At 44.3% G+C, this 14,964-nt stretch overlaps 1 protein-coding gene across 2 annotated transcripts in view; it reads right to left on the reverse strand.

Annotated features, from left to right (window-relative positions):
- Positions 1–14,964, reverse strand: part of CDHR1 (cadherin related family member 1) — a 79,413-nt gene that overhangs the window by 10,109 nt on the left and 54,340 nt on the right. For both annotated transcript variants that reach the window (XM_056850114.1, XM_056850115.1), the window contains 3 exons: positions 13,359–13,426; positions 4,736–4,964; positions 3,064–3,318 (listed from right to left, as the gene is read on the reverse strand). In XM_056850114.1, the coding sequence (XP_056706092.1) occupies positions 3,064–3,318; positions 4,736–4,964; positions 13,359–13,426 (552 nt within the window). The remainder of the gene's footprint in view (positions 1–3,063; positions 3,319–4,735; positions 4,965–13,358; positions 13,427–14,964) is intronic.

Genomic DNA, 14,964 nt, shown 5'->3' on the forward strand with positions numbered 1-14,964 from the left:
CTTCCATCAGTATTGTCTGGAAAATAAACTGCAAATTAACTACTCCAAATCCAAAGTGATGGTCTTTGGAAAAAGTTGGCAGCCAATGAAATGGAGTATTGATAGAACCCAAATAGAACAAGTTAAAAACTATAAATATTTAGGCATTACTTTTAATTATTGTTTATCTTGGACCGAGCACAGAAATAGGATGGTAAACCTGGCCAGACATTCAACGGCACAATTAAAACATTTTTTCTTCTCTAAAAGCAATCAGAATGTCATTGCAGCTATCAAAATTTTTGACCTCAAAATATGTGGCCAAATCCTTTATGGTATCCCAATTTGGATAGGGGCTTTTAACAATACCGTAGAGAACCTCCAGGATAACTTTATAAGAAAAAGCAGCATCCTATATAATTAAGCAACGGCTCTTAGCCCATGAATAGCAGAAAATATGTCCACTCAATCCACCAGTATGTTCCCCAATTAAAATGAATTTGCTAACATTGCCTAGAAAGATACAGCAATATTTCCATACACTGGAGGAACCCCTCCAACGGAGAGCTTTTATGGTAGCTCGTTTTAACTCTCTCCCATCCAACGTTCTTTATGGGAGATTTACAAAAACTCCCTTTAACAAGAGACTATGTCCATGTGGAATGGGCCAGCCAGATTCCCTACAACACATTATCCTAGATTGTCATTTACATGAGGAACCTCGCAAAAAAATTATATTACCTTCAATTAGCAAATTGATGGCCCCTTACAGAACAACCATATGTCAATTCCTGCTGAATGACTTCATGCCTGAGGTTACGGTGAAGGTAGCCGAGTTTTTGGTGGAAGTGGTTAAGGTTAAGGTTCAATCCTGAATATTAATTGATTGTAATTTTTATGAAACACCTGTTATTTCTGATCTCATGACCATAACTATCTATGCCAATAAAGGTTATATGTATGTATGTACATACTAGGAGAGTATGCTCTACCCAATTTTTAGGTATCCTTCCATCTTTGCGAACCCCAGTTTATTTTAGCAATTTAATACCCCTTGTTGACGTAGAGCAGTGGTTCCCAAAGTGGGCAGTACCACCCCTGGGGGTGGTGGGATTACCTAGGAGGGCATTAAGAGGCAAGGGGGAAGCAGGGGGGTGCTAGAGGTGGGCCCCTTCACCTGTGTTGTTTACTAATTTACAATAGATCCAGCTATGGCACCATGCTGGAAAATTTGGTGGAAATTACTCTGTGCTCTAGAGGAACAGAGTTGCCTGGAGTGAACAGAAGCTGCAAGATGCTCTTCCCCTCAAAGTCCTTTTTTGGGTGGTTAATCTTCTTTGTTCAGAGTGGGAAGAGCAGGGAAGTTTAATAATGAACTAGGGTTGCCAATCTCCAGGTGGTAGCTGGAGATCTCCTGGGATTACAACTGATCTCCAGGCAACAGAGATCCGTTCACCTGGAGGAAATGGCCACTTTGGAAGGTGGACTCTACGGCATTGAAGTCCCTCCCCTCCCCAAACCCTGCCCTCCTCAGGCTCCACCCCCAAAATATCCAGGTATGACCCAAAATATCCAGGTATGACCCAAAATATCCAGGTATGACCCAAAATAACCCAGAGTCGGCAACACTAATCATGAACCCCTCAAGCCCCTTGACTCTTCTTTGCTTGTAGGTCTTTAGGAAACCTCCAAGCTACTGTAGACACAGAAGTGGGCTGCTTTACATTGGTGTAATGGCTCTGATTGTCCCTGTTCTGACCCAGAAAGGCCATTGTAGCACATGCTGAGACTATGGCTCCTCCTCTTACTGTTGCCTGATTGTGATGGCCTCTGATTTCCTGTCACATGCTCAGTAGGTCAAATGCTTGCTACCTGGGGAAGAAAATTGGGTCCTGAAATGTTGAAGACCGCTGCTTTAGACAGCTCTCTTTCCTTCTGACTCAGTACTTCTATAAGAGAGAGAATCTTCCACCGCCAACAAAATCTAGCAAAACGACCAAGATGCTTTGTGCTTTCAGGAACCTGCCTTCTGATTCTAGGCCACTGGAATCTAGGCTGAAAACTTCTCTTGTAAAAGTATCTGTAACCATGAACAGAGGAAAGTGAATGACACACTTTCCCCCCACATGTTTCCTCCCCCCCCCCAAACAAGAGGTTATTAAAGAGCTGGTTTGTAATCAATATCATTTTCTGTAAAAGCAGAATCAGCTAAATTAAATAGCCTTGGGGAATATATTCATTGCTGTATTGCTCCAAGAGCCAAAGATCTTTTTGATGTGTGATCCTACCAAACCTAGCCCCAAGGTATCTGCCTCAAAGGGAGCAGCCTTCTACTAATTGCGATGGTCAAATGTTAATAAAAAAATTGCCTGTTTAATTACTCTGTGTGATTAACACTGCTGGACACCTCTAGTTAAGCTGGCAAAGAAGCTCCTCCTAAAGGAACAAAAAAATACCCTACTGCAGAAAGCCAAGGGGTGGATCAGACATAAAGAAAGAATAGATGCATCTAAGTACACCCTGAGCACATAGGGCTGCCAATACTATGAGCACATGGTTTTAAAAGGGTGCCTCATTCCGTATTGATGGGTTTGATCGCGCCATTCCCACGGCAAAACTCTTATCATGTGACACATACCAACCTTTTTTTTCCTGACCAGTACAACTCAGCGTTAAAGAGGGAAGTCACATGACAAAATATTTACAGGTGGTAGTGAAGTAGGGTTACCAACCCTGCCCTCCCAACTAGGTTGCCAACCCACTATTACAGCTGATCTCCAGCCAATAGAAATCAGTTCACCTGGAGAAAATGGCCGCTTTGGCAATTGGACTCTATAGCATTGAAGTCCCTCCCCTCTCCAAACCCTGCCCTCCTCAGACTCCACCCCCAAAATCTCCAGGTATTTCCCAACTTGGAGCTGGCAACCCCACCCTCTTCAGGCTCCGCCCCCAAAACCTCCCACCGGTGGCAAAGAGGGACCTGGCAACCCTATCCATAATGGAGCTTTTGCAACAAATTATCAGTTGGTCTTCCACTGCTCACCTCTTTTTCTTTTCTACATTAGATCTCTGGTATTCTCTTACCTCGTCTGTGATATCAATCTTCAAAACGGCTGTGGTACTAAACGAAGGAGAGCCCCGATCTTTTGCCTGTACTACCACTGACCATATGCAGTCTCTGTTATTGGTGATGTTGTAGATGATATCCAAGGATCGGATGTAGGATTTCAGCTTGATTTCTCCGGTGCTTGGGTCTATATCGAACACGTCGGCCGGATCTGCTTGCATAATGGAGTAGTCAACTATGTTGTTGGGTTCTTCTGCATCTTGGTCGATCGCCTGTTGGTAGGGGAATGATGGAAGGGAACCTCTGTTGAATGCGACTCAATCACAAAGGAACTTTCAAGAGGGCTAACAGGAACATGCGGTTAAAGATTTCATGGCATTCAATAGTTTCCGGGGATAAAACGAAGTAAAAATGGTGACTTTGATGCATATGCTTTAGCGAGTGTTTTATTCTCCCATCTGTTCTGCATATCTAGCATTCAAAGAATGCTGTCAGGCACTAATGCTGCTTCTTCTACTACTACTACAGAGGTCCCCAACCTTTTTGAGCCTAGTAGCACCTTAAAGACTAACAAAAATATTTTCTGGTAGGGTATGAGCTGCGGTTCACGAAAGCTCATACCCTACCAGAAAATATTTTTGTTAGTCTTTAAGGTGCTACTGGACTCTTGCCCTTTTCTACTACTGCAGACAGACTAACACGGCTACCCACTGTGAATTATCTTTTTGAGCCTGTGGGCACATTTGGAATTCTGACTAGGAGTGTGCAAAAAATAATAATAATAATAAAAAAATTCAGTAAATTTCGGGTTTGGATTTATTGGGCCTGATTTTTTGGGGGGGTAAACCTGGAATAAGCCGAATACCCATACTGGAAAATGGGTATTTTGGCTTTATTTCTGGGCTTACTGAAAAAATTCGGGTCCATTTTAGTATATATAAGGATTTTTTTTTAGGAGCTCTTGGTGTGTGTGTGGGTATTTTTTAAGGTACAGTGACCAAATTTTCAGGGTAATTTGGTGCAAGGGACTCTCCTTGCATGAACCCCAAAGTTTAGTAAATTTTGGGACAGGGGGTCCAACATGATGGAGTCCTGAAGGGTTGCCCCCTCCTCCATAGAAAAGCATGCTTTTCTATGGAGGAGGGGGCAACCCCTTTGGACCAATCAAAGGGGGCAACCCCTTTGGGCCAATCAAATCTCCAGTGGCCAATCAGAAGACTTGCTGGGCAAAAGCCCTACCTGTCCCTCCTCACTTTCTAAAAATGCTTGGCAGGTGCCAGGAAATGTGTTGTTGGGTGTCATGGTACCCACGGGCACTTTGGGGATCCCTCTTCTTCTTTTTCTTCTTCTACTACTACTACTACTACGACAGATATCCCTGTGAAATTTAATGGGTGGAAGGGGGCTTCTTGATCCTTACCTTTCCACTCCATCCCATCCCTCTTCTTTCCAACATCCCCTCAGAAATACTCTCCTGGATCTCTTCTCTCTTCTCCCCTTGCCTCAGATATTCTGCAGGCTCTCTGTCTGTCTCTCTCTCTCTCTGTGTGTGTGTCCCTGCAACAGCCCCAACTGTGACTCACTCTGTCTCTCTACAAGTGATTTGCACTGGGAGACATTTAGCTCTTTTGCAACTCAAAGAGGGGGAAAACACGTAGAAACCACACCAGTTAGTGTGTCGCAACCCACCTGAACTTTCACTGGTGATCCAATAACCATGGTTTTCTCCTGGATGTTCTCATTGAACGCTGGGGAATGGTCATTGACATCCAGCACAGTAATGAAGACTTCGGACAAACTATACTTCCCTTCGGTATCTTCTGCCTTCACGTAGAAGTTGTATTTGGAATTGGCCTCGGCGTCTAATGTGGCCCATGGCTGGGTATAGATAATCCCAGTAGACGGGTGGATCAGGAATCTGGAAAACAGCACAGAAAGGATGATGTTCACCTCCTAAACAGATTGGGCCTCTTTAAGGCTGTGCTCAGAGGTAACATGATCAGTAGGGTTGCCAGCTCTGGGTAGGGAAATACCTGGAGATTTTTGGGGTGGGGCCTGAGGAGGGTGGAGTTTGGGGAGGGACTTCAATGCCATAGCATCTACCTTCTAAAGTGGCTATTTTCTCCAGGCGAATGGATCTCTTGCCTGGATATCAGTTGTAATCCCAGGAGAACTCCAGCTACCACCTGGAGGCTGGCGACCCTAGTTCATGATTAAACTTTCCTGGCCAAAAAATCTCCAGGTATTGCCCAACCCAGAGCTGGCATCCCTACTTGTGAGGTGGGTATAACACCATAGAATCCACCTTCCAAAACAATGTCTCTCTTCAAAGCCAGTAGCAATACAACACACATTTTGATTCAAGCTCAATAGCCATCCAGCATTATTCTTGTAAACAGGCCTTCCTGGATTGCAGGAATTAACTTGCAGGTGCAAAAAAGAAAGAGAAAGTTCCTAGAGTCACGTTCTTGGGGCAACAAACCCCACTCCTCAGGGAGACTGGCCACAGCTATGAAAGCTCTGCTCCAGGATCTCATTGCTTCCTCCTGGGTTCTCACTGCAAGGTATACACAGCCAAGCCTCAGCTGCTTGTGTGATGGGATGGGGCAGTAGATAGGAATACATGGCCTAAGTTGTGTAGAGCTTCAAACATAAATTGGGCCCAGAAGTCAATATAGGGTTGCCAGCCCAAGCATGCCAGCCCAAGCATGGCAGTGGGAGGGTTGCAGGGCAGGGACATGGGGGGGCATGTGTTGCTGGTGACATCACTACCTAATTTCTGAGTAGAACCTAGGGTTGCCAACCTCCAGGTACTAGCTCCCGCTATTACAACTGATAGAGAACAGTTCACCTGGAGAAAATGGCCACTTTGGCAATTGGACTCTATGGCATTGGAGTCCCTCCCCTCCCCAAACCCTGCCTTCCTCAGACTCTGCCCCAAAAACCTCCCGCTGGTGGTGAAGAGGGATCTGGCATCCCTGGTACAACCTCCAGGTGGTGGCTGAAGATCTCCTTCTGCTTTCTCCCCATTGTCAAATATTAGATCGTAAAGCTCCTTATGGTACCAGAGATCTTCACGTGCATACAAGGCACTGTAATAAGAACATTACTATTTTATTGTGGAGTGCCATGCTCAGGGAAATCTCAGGAGACAGCTTTGGTTTCCTTTCATAAGCAAGTAGGAACTTATTTCTTCAAACAAGCATTATCAACTGCTAGTCAGTGCGTTTTTCTATTTTTATACAGCTTTTATCCCATTTTGATATTTTATGATTATACTTGATTGGTTTGCAATTTTGTAAGCTGCTATGAGTACAGTTTTCTACATTGTGGGACTAACAGATACTTTTTCCTGAACAGATGTTTTGGGGAGGGGAGAATGGGGAACTGGGGCAAATAGTGGTAACAAAGCAGGAAGTTTTGAGAACGTCTAGACAAACTGCAAACTAACAGGTCTCTGGGACCTGATGGTATCCATCCTAGAGTTCTTCAAGAACTCAAATGGGAAATTGCTGAACTTTCAATGATGATATGTAACATATCCCTAAAATCAGCCTCTGTACCAGAGGACTGCAAAAAGGCCAATATAACACTCATTTATAAAAAAGGGTTCCAGGGGGACCCCAGGAAATTACAGGCCAGTTAGCTTAACGTCTGTTCCAGGTAAATTGATGGAAAGCATTATTAAAGATAGAATTGTCAAGCATATAGAAGGGCAAGCCCTGCTGGGCAAAACCCAGCATGGCTTCTGCAAAGGTAGGTCCTGTCTCACTAACCTTTTAAAGTTTTTTGAAAGTGTCAATAAGCAGGTACACAGGAATGAGCCTGTGGACATTGTGTATTTGGATTTCCAAAAGGCTTTTGATACAGTCCCCCAACAAAGACTGCTAAGCAAACTTCATTGTCCTCTTATGGATTGGGAGCTGGCTAAAAAACAGGAAGCAGAGAGTAGGAATCAATGGTCAGTTCTCCCAATGGTGGAATGTGAGTAGTGGGGTGCCTCAGGGATCTGTGTTGGGACCGGTGCTTTTCAACCTGTTTATCAGTGACTTGGAGTTGGGGTTAAACAGTGAAGTAGCCACATTTGCAGATGACACCAAATTATTTAGGGTGGTTAAAACAAAAACAGATTGCGAAGAGCTACAAAAGGATCTCTCCAAACTGAAGGAACAGCCATTAAAATTGCAAATGAGATTCAATGTGAGCAAGTGTAAAGTGATTGGAGCAAAAAGCCTATCTTCTCATATACACTGATGGGATCTGTGCTGGCAGTGATAGACTAAGAGAGGGATCTTGGGGTGGTAGTGGCTAGCTCAATGAAAGTATCAACCCATTGCGGTGCAGCTGTGAAAAAGGCAAATTTCATGCTGGCCATAATTAGATGAGGAATAGAGAATAAAACTGCTGCTATCATACTGCCCTTATACAAATCTATGGTGAGATCACACTTGGAATACTGTGTACAGTTCTGGTCACCACACTAAAAAAAGGATATTGCAGAGCTTGAGAAGATGCAGAAAATGTTGGAAGTGAAGGACTTTGCGCTGTCTCTTAACCTCAGACTCCAGAGGGGGACAAGACTAGTGAGTCAGAAAGATAGAAGGGAAAAGACACTGGGCATCCTTTCTCTACTGCTCTGACCTATCCCTTTGATGTGCATATTTCTACTCTTAGGAAAACTTCCTTCCTTCCTGCTTCTTCCTCACCTCCTCACATACACTGGCACTCTTCATCTTGCCACCATGGGGGAAGGACACATGTCCTGGATTTCCCTCCATCCTAGTTATTTAGAATAGATAGGCAACTATACTTTATCCTATCCAGAAATGGATTTCCTACAATAAATGAAATATATCAGTTAAATAGACAAAAGGCTCCTAGCAATTTTGTTCCTGGCACACACAGAGGTTTGGATGGGCTTCTCTGCGCACAGTAGCCATTGTGCACTCTGCACTTAACAGGGATTTGGGCAAAATGAAGCCCTCACAATGCAACAGAAAAGACCAACCAAAATGATCAGGGGGCTAGCGCAACTGTCTTATGAGGAGCAGTTAAAATGCTTAGGGCTGTTTAGCTTAGAAAAATGGTGGGAAAAGGGAGACATGATAGAGGTCTATAAAATTATGCATGGTGTGGAGAGAGTGGACAGGGAGAAGCTTTTCTCCGTCTCTCATTGTACTAGAACACAGGGTCATTTGCTGAAGCTGGAGGGTGAGAGATTCAAAACAGAGAAAAAGAAATATTTCTTCACACAACACATAGTTATATTGTGGAACTCCCTGCCCCAGGATGGTGAAGGTCGCCAACTTGGAAGGCTTTAAGAGGGGAGTGGACACATTAATGGAGGATAGGGCTATCCATGGCTACTAGTCAAAATGAATACTAGTCATGATGCATATCTATTCTCTCTAGAATCAGAGGAGCATGCCTATTATATTAGGTGCTGTGGAATACAGGCAGGATAATGCTGTTGCAGTTGTCTTGTTTGTGGGCTCCCTAGAGCCACCTGGTTGGCCACTGTGTGAACAGACTGCTGGACTTAATGGACCTTGGTCTGATCCAGCATGGCCTTTCTTATGTCCTTATGTTCTTAACAGGGCAATCTTTTCCTTGAAGTAAGCCCAACTGAGTAGACTTGAGTCGAATTTGGGGCATACCTGTTTAGGACTGCTTTTTAACAGTCCTAAGTCCTAAGCAGAGTTACACCCTTCTAAGCCCATTGACTTCAGTGGACTCAGAAGGGTGAAACTCTGCTTTGGATTTAGGGTTACCAACCTCCAGGTGGTGGCTGGAGATCTGCTTTTACAACTGATCTCCAGGCGACAGAGAACAGTTCCCCTGGAGAAAAATGGCCACTTCAGCAATTGGACTCTATGGTATTGGAGTATCTCCCCTCCCCAAACCCCGCCCTCCTCAGGCTCCACCCCCAAAATCTCCAGGTGTTTCCCAACCTGGAGCTGGCAACACTATTTGGATTGTACTGCAATACATTTAACAATAATCTCCTAATGTGGCATGGCATCCCATATAGAATTTAAAAACTTTGAACAGACACAATGCAGTGAAGTAAGTAAGTAAATATCCAGTTATTTTGCTCACTTCTCCCTTTGGGTTGCCAACTTTTAAACCAATCCCTCTAGCTGTCCTTTCAACATTTAGTTTAATTATGAGGTGATGTTATTCAACTTCATGTCATGAAAAGTTTCAGGAACCTATTTCTATGCATTAACCTTCTATTAAAGGAACAGCGCTTCCCCCCACCCCCTCTGGCCAGTTGGCAACCCTGCCCTTTGTGGGCATTATAGTTAAGATTATGGATCAGGAGTCTCAGACAGCTTTCTGACAACACAAAGGGTAGGATAGTCCAAAGGGTGTGAGTTGAGCCCCATTCACCAGGACACAGATTATGGGAAGGTAGAAGGTGGAGGGCCTCTTGATCAAACCCACAAGCCCCTAAGCTTCCTGATTTTTTTGTTTCGTTTTTTTGCTGTCAAGTCACAGCAGACTTATGGCAACCTCATAAGAAGAACCAGTGTGGTGTAGTGGTGTAGTGGTTAAGAGCGGTGGTTTGGAGCGGTGGACTCTAATCTAGAGAACTGGGTTTGATTCCCCACTCCTCCACATGAGCGGCGGAGGCTAATCTGGTGAGCCAGGTTTGATTCCCCTCTCTTCCACATGAAGCCTGCTGGGTGACCTTGGGCTAATTACAGTTCTCTCCAAACTCTCTCATCCCCACCTACCTCACAAGGTGTCTGTTGTGGGGAGAGGAAGGGAAGGTGATTGTAAATAGGTTTGATTCTTCCTTAAGTGGTGGAGAAAGTTGGCATATGAAAACCAATTCTTCTTCTTTTCAAAGCAAGAGATGCTTGGAGGTGGTTTGCCATTGCCTGCCTCTACGTCACCACCCTGATATTTCTTGGCGGTCTCCCATCCCAATATTAACCATTCCTGACCCTGCTTAGCTTCTGAGATCTGACAAGATCAGGCTAGCCTGGGCTGTCCAGGTCAGGACTTGCTTCCTGCAGCAATCTAAAAATAGCACCTAGCTGTCCTGCAGTATTCTAAAAATAGTACTTAGAGAAGCAGTCATAAGCTGGAGGGCTCCAGGCCCCCTGTAATGTAAGCACTGCTATTTACCCCTTTATAATTCCTTATAATGCCTTTTGTTTTTCAAGCTTACCAGAAAAGCCCGTGCCTAACCCTGTTTGATATCTAAACAGAAAATACTTTCGAAGAGTTACAGTGTTATTGTGGATGCTGTTTTTAAAATCTTTTTGCAAATGGGAAGAGATGCTGATTTTTCTTGACACTCAGGGGCACTATCTAGGCTGGCATGAAACATTTTGCCACCCCAATCAGCTGCACGGCATCAACTTATACTGTAGTCTTGTTATTCCTTTCTGTGGGGCTCTGTGTTTGTGTGTTCACGTGTATCTCAAATCCTGCACAGCTTCATATCCACCCCAAGGAGGATTGCTGCACCAGCTCCTGTTCTAATATTTTACTTTTATTCCTTTGCTTAACTGTTTCAAAACAGTGATAATCCTGCCTTTCCCAAAACTGCAGCTCACAGCATCGGTTTCAAACTGATTGCACACACTATTGTGTGCTAAAAGCAAACTCTAATGCAATGAATGTTAAAGCCAAAAACAGCATCAGTGCTCTGCTAGGGTTGCCAGCTCTGGGGTGGGAAATACTTGGAGATTTTGGGGGTGGAGCCTGAGGAAGGCAGAGTTTGGGGAGGGGAGGGACTTCAATGGGGTGTAACTAGGTTTGCCAACCTCCATGTACTAGCTGGAGATCTCCTGCTATTAGAACTGATCTCCAGGCTGATCAGTTCCCCTGGACAAAATGGCCTCTTTGGACATTGGACCCTGTGGCAATGAAGTCCCTCCCATCCTCAATCCCTGCCCTCTTTAGCCTCCACCCCAAAAACCTCCTGCTGATCACAAAGAGGGACCTGGCAACCCTAGATATAATCATAGAATCATAGAGTTGGAAGGGACCACCATCATCTAGTCCAACCCCCTGCACAACACAGGAAATTCACAACTACCTCCCCCCCCACCCCCCCAGTGACCCATACTTCATGCCCAGAAGATGGCCAAGGTGCCCTCCCTCTCATGATCTGCCTAAGGTCATAGAATCAGCATTGCTGACAGATGGCCATCTAGCCTCTTCTTAAAAACCTCCAGGGAAGGAGACCTCACCACCTCCCGAGGAAGCCTGTTCCACTGAGGAACTGCTCTAACTGTTAGAAAATTCTTCCTACTGTCTAGACGGAAACTCTTTTGATTTAATTTCAACCGGTTGGTTCTGGTCCGACCTTCTGGGGCAACAGAAAACAACTCGGCACCCTCCTCTATATGACAGCCCTTCAAGTACTTGAAGATAGTTATCATAACCCCTCTCAGTCTTCTCCTCTACAGACTAAACATACCCAGCTCCTTCAACCTTTCCTCATAGGACTTGGTCTCCAGACCCCTCACCATCTTGGTTGCCTTCCTCTGGATCCCTTCCAGCTTGTCTACATCTTTCTTAAATTGCAGTGCCCAAAACTCAACACAGTACTCTGGGTAAGGTCTAACCAGAGCAGAGTAAAGTGATTCCATCACTTCGCAAGATCTGGACACTATACTTCTGTTGATACAGCTCAAGATCGCATTTGCCTTTTTAGCTACCGCATCACACTGCTATCTCATGTTCGTGTTTGGTCTTCTAAGACCCCAAGATCCTTTTTGCACACACTACTGCTGAGACAAGTCTCCCCCATCCTATAATTACGCATTTGATTTTCCCTACCTAAATGCAGAACTTTATATTTATCTTTGTTGAAGTGCATTTTATTAGTTTTAAAATGCACTTCAACAAAGATAAATGTAAAGTTCTGCATTTAGGTAGGGAAAATCTAATGCATAATTATAGAATGGGAGAGACTTATCTCAGCAGTAGTGTGTGCGAAAAGGATCTTGGAGTCTTAGAATAATCTAGAATACAAATAACAGCACGTTGGCCAGTAATCAAACAAGGTATCTAATAACTGTCACTATATTTACTTCATAGATATTGCGTTTTAATATATATTTAATTACTATGAACCATGCGTACAGCACACTTATATCTCTTATCCTATATCAACTATACAAAGACTGAATAGTTAGAATGTGCTCTTCTATAACCACAGCTATATACACATCAAACAATGTCCAAATTGCTTAACAAGTTCTTGTATATTGTCATCAGTGGCAAGGTTGCCAAATAGTGCTGTTCCCAACGCAGCTATGTCCAATCCTAATCAAGCAAACCATAAAAGGCAAAGTTCTCTTCACATAGCCTGATAGTCAATGATACCGAATTGTAACTGAACAATTGAGTATGCTGACTCACCCCCTTCTTCATATCACTGGACCAATATACACAGCATAGTCGCTTTTTTGTTATTGAACCCTCGGTATAACGCCATTCAGTCTACCTTCCAAAGTGCCCATTTTCTCCAGGTGAACTGTTCTCTGTAGCCTGGATATCAGTTGTGATCCCAGGAGATCTCCAAACACCACCTGGAGGCTGGCAACACAGGTACACCTTGTTTGTAAGAAAGAGCCAATGCATGTTCTCTTTACAAAGGAAACCAAGGCTTAGTACCTGGATAAGCATGGTGCTTAAATCACATATTGAACTGTACATGTGTTGAATGTGACATGAGAATTCTTCAGTGCATGTATAAAGAGAAATCAAGTGTATACTGTACACAGATTGTGCATGCATTCACTGTCTGAACATAGCTTCTGTTATTTATGTGGTCAGATTGGTTTTGTGCAGGAGAACCCAGCCCTGTGCTTGTTACTTTGCATAAGAGTACCACTTCTGAGGAGCAGCCTCCAAAAGACACACATTCTTCTTAGGAATGAATTTCATTATCAATGACACAGTGGTAGGTAAAGGTAAAGGTCCCCTGTGCAAGCACCGGGTCATTCCTGACCCATGGGGTGACATCACATCCCGACGTTTCCAAGGCAGACTTTGTTTTGCGGGGTGGTTTGCCAGTGCCTTCCCCAGTCATCTTCCCTTTACCCCCAGCAAGCTGGGTACTCATTTTACTGACCTCGGAAGGATGGAAGGCTGAGTCGACCTTGAGCCGGCTACCTGAAACCGACTTCCGTTGGGATCGAACTATGGTCGTGAGCAGAGCCTTGACTGCAGTACTGCAGCTTACCACCCTGCGCCACGGGGCTCTGACACAGTGGTGGTAGAACTCAATCCCTGCTTTTTTTCTTTTTTAAGCTCCAACAAGATCCATGTATTTTACACTTACAGATCTGCTCCTGTTCCATATATGGAATACTTCACTTCGCCCCAAAGGCCCGAATCTGGATCCGTTGCCTTAAGAAGAGAATGCAAAACGGATTAATAGGAATGCCAATGCCAATGAAGATGCCTTTCATAACTTAATTGGCCACTGTACTTCCATGCATACGCCTGCAACAAAAGTCGGATTGTGGGTTCGTTCCTATGAGAAAAGCAGCTTTAGAAGTGTGAGGAATGGAGAGTAGGGGAACCCTACCCACCTTTACTCAACCTTTACTCACCTACTCCATTTCTACTCAAAGTTGTCACAAGAGCTGCACCCTTCCCCCCAGTTTTCATAGTGTGCTTTGAGAGGGAGACATGTGGTTGGAATTGGGCGTGTGTAGTCAAGGACCAGGCAGTAGGTGATGTGAAAGACCTCAGCTAGTGATATGGTTGCCAGGTCTCTCTCGATCGGCAGGAGGTTTTATGGGGTGGGGTTGAGGCAGCCGAGCGCACACAATGATGTCACTTCCGGTTTACCTTTGGAAGCGCTGCATCACTGTGGTGACATTAGCACTCAATCCCCCAAATTTTGGGGAGTTTGAGTACTAAAGCAGCCATGGCAATGCTGTGCTTCCAGAGGTAAAGCCAGAGGTGATGTTATTACATGCGCACATCTGCGCATGCACATGATTGCTGCTCCGGAGCAGCTGGGTGTATCAGCAGGCAATGACCCACCAAAAACACCCACCTGGCAACCCCAGCTGGTGACCCTTTAGAGCTGCTGCCATTCTGAGTAGACAATTCTGACCTTGATGGACCAGTGGTCTGATTCAGTATAAGTAGGGTTGCCAGCTCTGGGTTGGGAAATAACTGGAGATTTTGGGGGTGGAGCCTGAGGAGGGTGGAGTTTGGGGAGGGGAGAGACTTCAGTGCCATAGAGTCCAACGACCAAAGCGGCCATTTTCTCCAGGTGAACTGATCTCCTGCTATTACAACTGATCTCCAGCCAATAGAGATCTCCAGCTAGTACCTGGAGGCTGGCAACCCTAGGTATAAGGCAGCTTCATGGTGTGTGTGTGTTCTCTCTCCCAAAGCTGAAAAGCAGCCAGCTTTGGTTACAGAGGTTTGGAGGCAATATATATTTATAATGAGAAAAAAAGAGCACTTTCATTTTATAAAAAACACATTTTCTATGCAACATTTTTGTAAAATGTCAGGCATAAATTTCATGGGAGGGTTTGGATAATGGAAGAAAGCCAGAGGCGTCATTGAGGGAAATGTAGGGACACAGTGGCGAGCGCTGCATTCAAATGTCACTCCAGATATTTAGCATAACACACTGAAAAATTATTACCTTTTGAAGAGAAACTCTAGGAGTGCTATAAAATGTGCCAGCAATGTACAGTGCTCACTGTAGTTCACTAGCTGTTACGCAGTTAATAATAATATATTCTTCTTGGCCCAAACTATTATTCTGTGTTATACTAAAGTAGCTTTTTATAATAAAAAGGCATGTAAAGTGCACATAATGTTTGCTTGATATCTAGATATTCATCCCTGCTTTGGGCCACATGGATAGTGTGCATTGAGTCTAACAACAACAATGCCTTTACTGGCATATGACATTG

The sequence above is a fragment of the Euleptes europaea genome, chromosome 5 (assembly GCF_029931775.1).
Source record: "Euleptes europaea isolate rEulEur1 chromosome 5, rEulEur1.hap1, whole genome shotgun sequence".
Taxonomy (NCBI): domain Eukaryota; kingdom Metazoa; phylum Chordata; class Lepidosauria; order Squamata; family Sphaerodactylidae; genus Euleptes; species Euleptes europaea.